The 2614-nt window shown below is 44.4% G+C and overlaps 1 protein-coding gene across 1 annotated transcript in view; it reads left to right on the forward strand.

Moving 5' to 3' along the window:
* The first annotated feature begins 654 nt into the window (after nucleotides 1–654).
* The window catches only part of LOC108787622 (thioredoxin-like), a 23659-nt gene continuing 21699 nt past the window's right edge, over nucleotides 655–2614 (forward strand). Inside the window, exon 1 of the mRNA XM_018557221.1 lies at nucleotides 655–757. Within this exon, the coding sequence (XP_018412723.1) occupies nucleotides 734–757 (24 nt within the window). The 5' untranslated portion in view covers nucleotides 655–733. The remainder of the gene's footprint in view (nucleotides 758–2614) is intronic.

The following is a 2614-nucleotide window of genomic DNA, read 5'->3' on the forward strand; positions in this document are numbered from 1 at the left end:
CCGATCACATAATCACTGTGACAGCCAATCACATGACTTCATGCCTTAACCTCTTAAAGTGCCAGCAACAGCAATTTATGAAATAGGCAGATTTAAACAGTTTGAAAAGCTATTCCAAGTTATAGCTTTAGAGTCTAGGGATTTTGTTTCAATCTACTTAAATATCCCATGCATTATTAACAGGGTGAGACGTTCTCAGCATCCCTACACAGCATGAAAATACGGTCACACGCTGAGGCAGATGAATCCGCCATTACTGACAGCACTTCCTATACAGAGTGTTGTGCTGACACTGAATACATGACCCTGCTTAGTCACACAATACAGGAAATCGATCACAACAATGAAAGAGATACGCCTTCAGGTCACACCGGGCTATCAGACCGCGCCCGTCTGCAGCCGGAGACCGTTATTCGCATCTTGGCAGATGTTCCCGCGCCGCACCTTCCGCGAAATCGAAGCATTTCTCGTACACCCCCCGACTGAGAAGCATAGGCCCGCCCCGTCCTTAAGACGCCATACGTCCCCCTCCTCTTGTCCGCAATGCCACGCCCCTTTCCGCATCCCTAGCACGGCGGTTGCGGTCAGCGGCCCATTCAGGATCTGCCTCGCCTTTGATCGAGTATTTCATCACAGGCCACGCCCCTCCCCGCCCATCTTCACTACTTAGGGTTGCTGAGGCCGGTTGTCGGTACTTCTTTCACTTTCCCACTCGATCCCGCTGACCGGCACCATGGTCCGACACATCGAGAGTCTGGTAAGAAAAGGCAGTCATCATGTGTGATCGGTGCCTTGTAGATGTAGAGGAGCTTACTCCGGGGTCGAGGGGGTTGATAACAGAGACCCCCCTGTGTACCCCTAACGCAATGTGTCCGCGTGTGTAAGAGTCACTTGCATCACGTGACGTTTGGAGTCTCTAGACTTCATTGCGAGTTCCCTTACGATCTGATAATAGGATATCTTCTAGATGCAGTCTAAGAGCCATTAGGTGTGTCCGTATGTAACATAGTTATGGTAGCTGTAAAGTTCATTGCACAGTTAGATCGGCAAGTGGCTAGTGAGCCATACACTATACCGTCTGATTGTATAATCTGTAGTCCCCTTTAGATAAACTGTAATGATCTAATATGAGGATACATGTAAACAATATCGAATCAGACATGTGCTTATTCTACAAAGTTGATGGTAGATCTGAATCAGATTGCATGGTTTATGGTCAGCCTTATCTTGTCACACATGCTACAATCGGATTGTCCAATCACCTTTTAGATCTACTGTGAACTTTGTAGCACAAGGGTCTTCCAGATTGGACAGTTCAGGTAAGTTTTGGGAAATGGAAAGTTGACTGTGCACTTGTGTAGAGCTTGTATGGTCAGGTTGTGACCTGTGTAGTGAGCCTAAAGGTGCCCATACACCTTACAATTTATCTGCAGATTTTCTGTGGTCAGATGGAAAAAGTGCAACAGATTGGCCCAGGTGGAGATTACTCCATCCACACATTTAAGTGTAGATGGAGGAATCTGTTGCACTTTTTCCATCTGACCACAGAAAATCTGCAGATAAATTGTAAGGTGTATGGGCACCTTTAGGGAGAATCCTAGGATCTGACATCACAGTCGGTATGTAGTATAAAGACTGTGACATATGACAGCAGATTTGTAATCTGATAATGTAAGGAGTCTCCAGGTGTGTACAGGACAGGCCGTCTTCTCCATACATGTCCTTCTCACCTCTCCTGGGATTATTTGGAAAGCTGAGAGGAGTCTAAATTACTTGGAGAACATTAATTTACGGACATGGCGGACGCCTGTGACGTGGACTCCATAATGACTTGGCATTTCTTAGCGTCCAGGGATCACTCATGTTCTCTTAACCCCTTCCTTCCTGAGATCTGATTGTTCTGTTACTGCTAAGCAGATCACATCACAGGAGCATAATCTGGTGATCTTGGCTTCTAAAGTAAACCCGTTGTAAGGGAAATGCTAAACGCATGACTTAGTCTATCCTGATCCCAAAACAAAAATGGAATATAGTGCAGTTTACCAATCCTTCGATGTGGTGGCTGCATTTGTTGATTATTTTTTTTTTTTGGACAGCAGCATTTCCTCCCTGTGGGGATCATAGCGTTAGATGTACTAGCAGACTTCTATGGAATTGACTAACAAATTCAATCTGAACGCCAGATAAGACTTTTTAAGCAGTTACAGAAATGTTTTTTTTGTTTTTCCTCCTGGGATAAAAGTTTCACATAAAGAAATAAAAGCTGACCATTGTAAGACCATTGTAAACACTCTTGTGGTTTGTCTCAGCCCTCTGTCTGCCACTTTTTGTTGGTCAGCTTGACCTGGTAAAGGAAGCTGAAAAAGAACAGACTGGCTGGATCACCGGGTGACCATAAAGAAACAAAAACCTAAAAAAAATAAAAATACTGCAGCGGCCACATCTAAGGATTGATAAACTGCCAAAGATAAAAATGTTTTTGGGTTTAAATACACTTTAAGGGAGCCATACACTAGGGCTGCAGCTCTTCATTATCGCTTAGTTGCCTGACCTATTTTTTTTTTGCAACTAATCGATTGGTTGCATTAAATACAAATCCCCTCCTCTCTTCCCC

This window comes from Nanorana parkeri, unplaced genomic scaffold (assembly GCF_000935625.1).
Source record: "Nanorana parkeri isolate BGI_ZX_2015 unplaced genomic scaffold, ASM93562v1 scaffold274, whole genome shotgun sequence".
NCBI classification, from domain to species: domain Eukaryota; kingdom Metazoa; phylum Chordata; class Amphibia; order Anura; family Dicroglossidae; genus Nanorana; species Nanorana parkeri.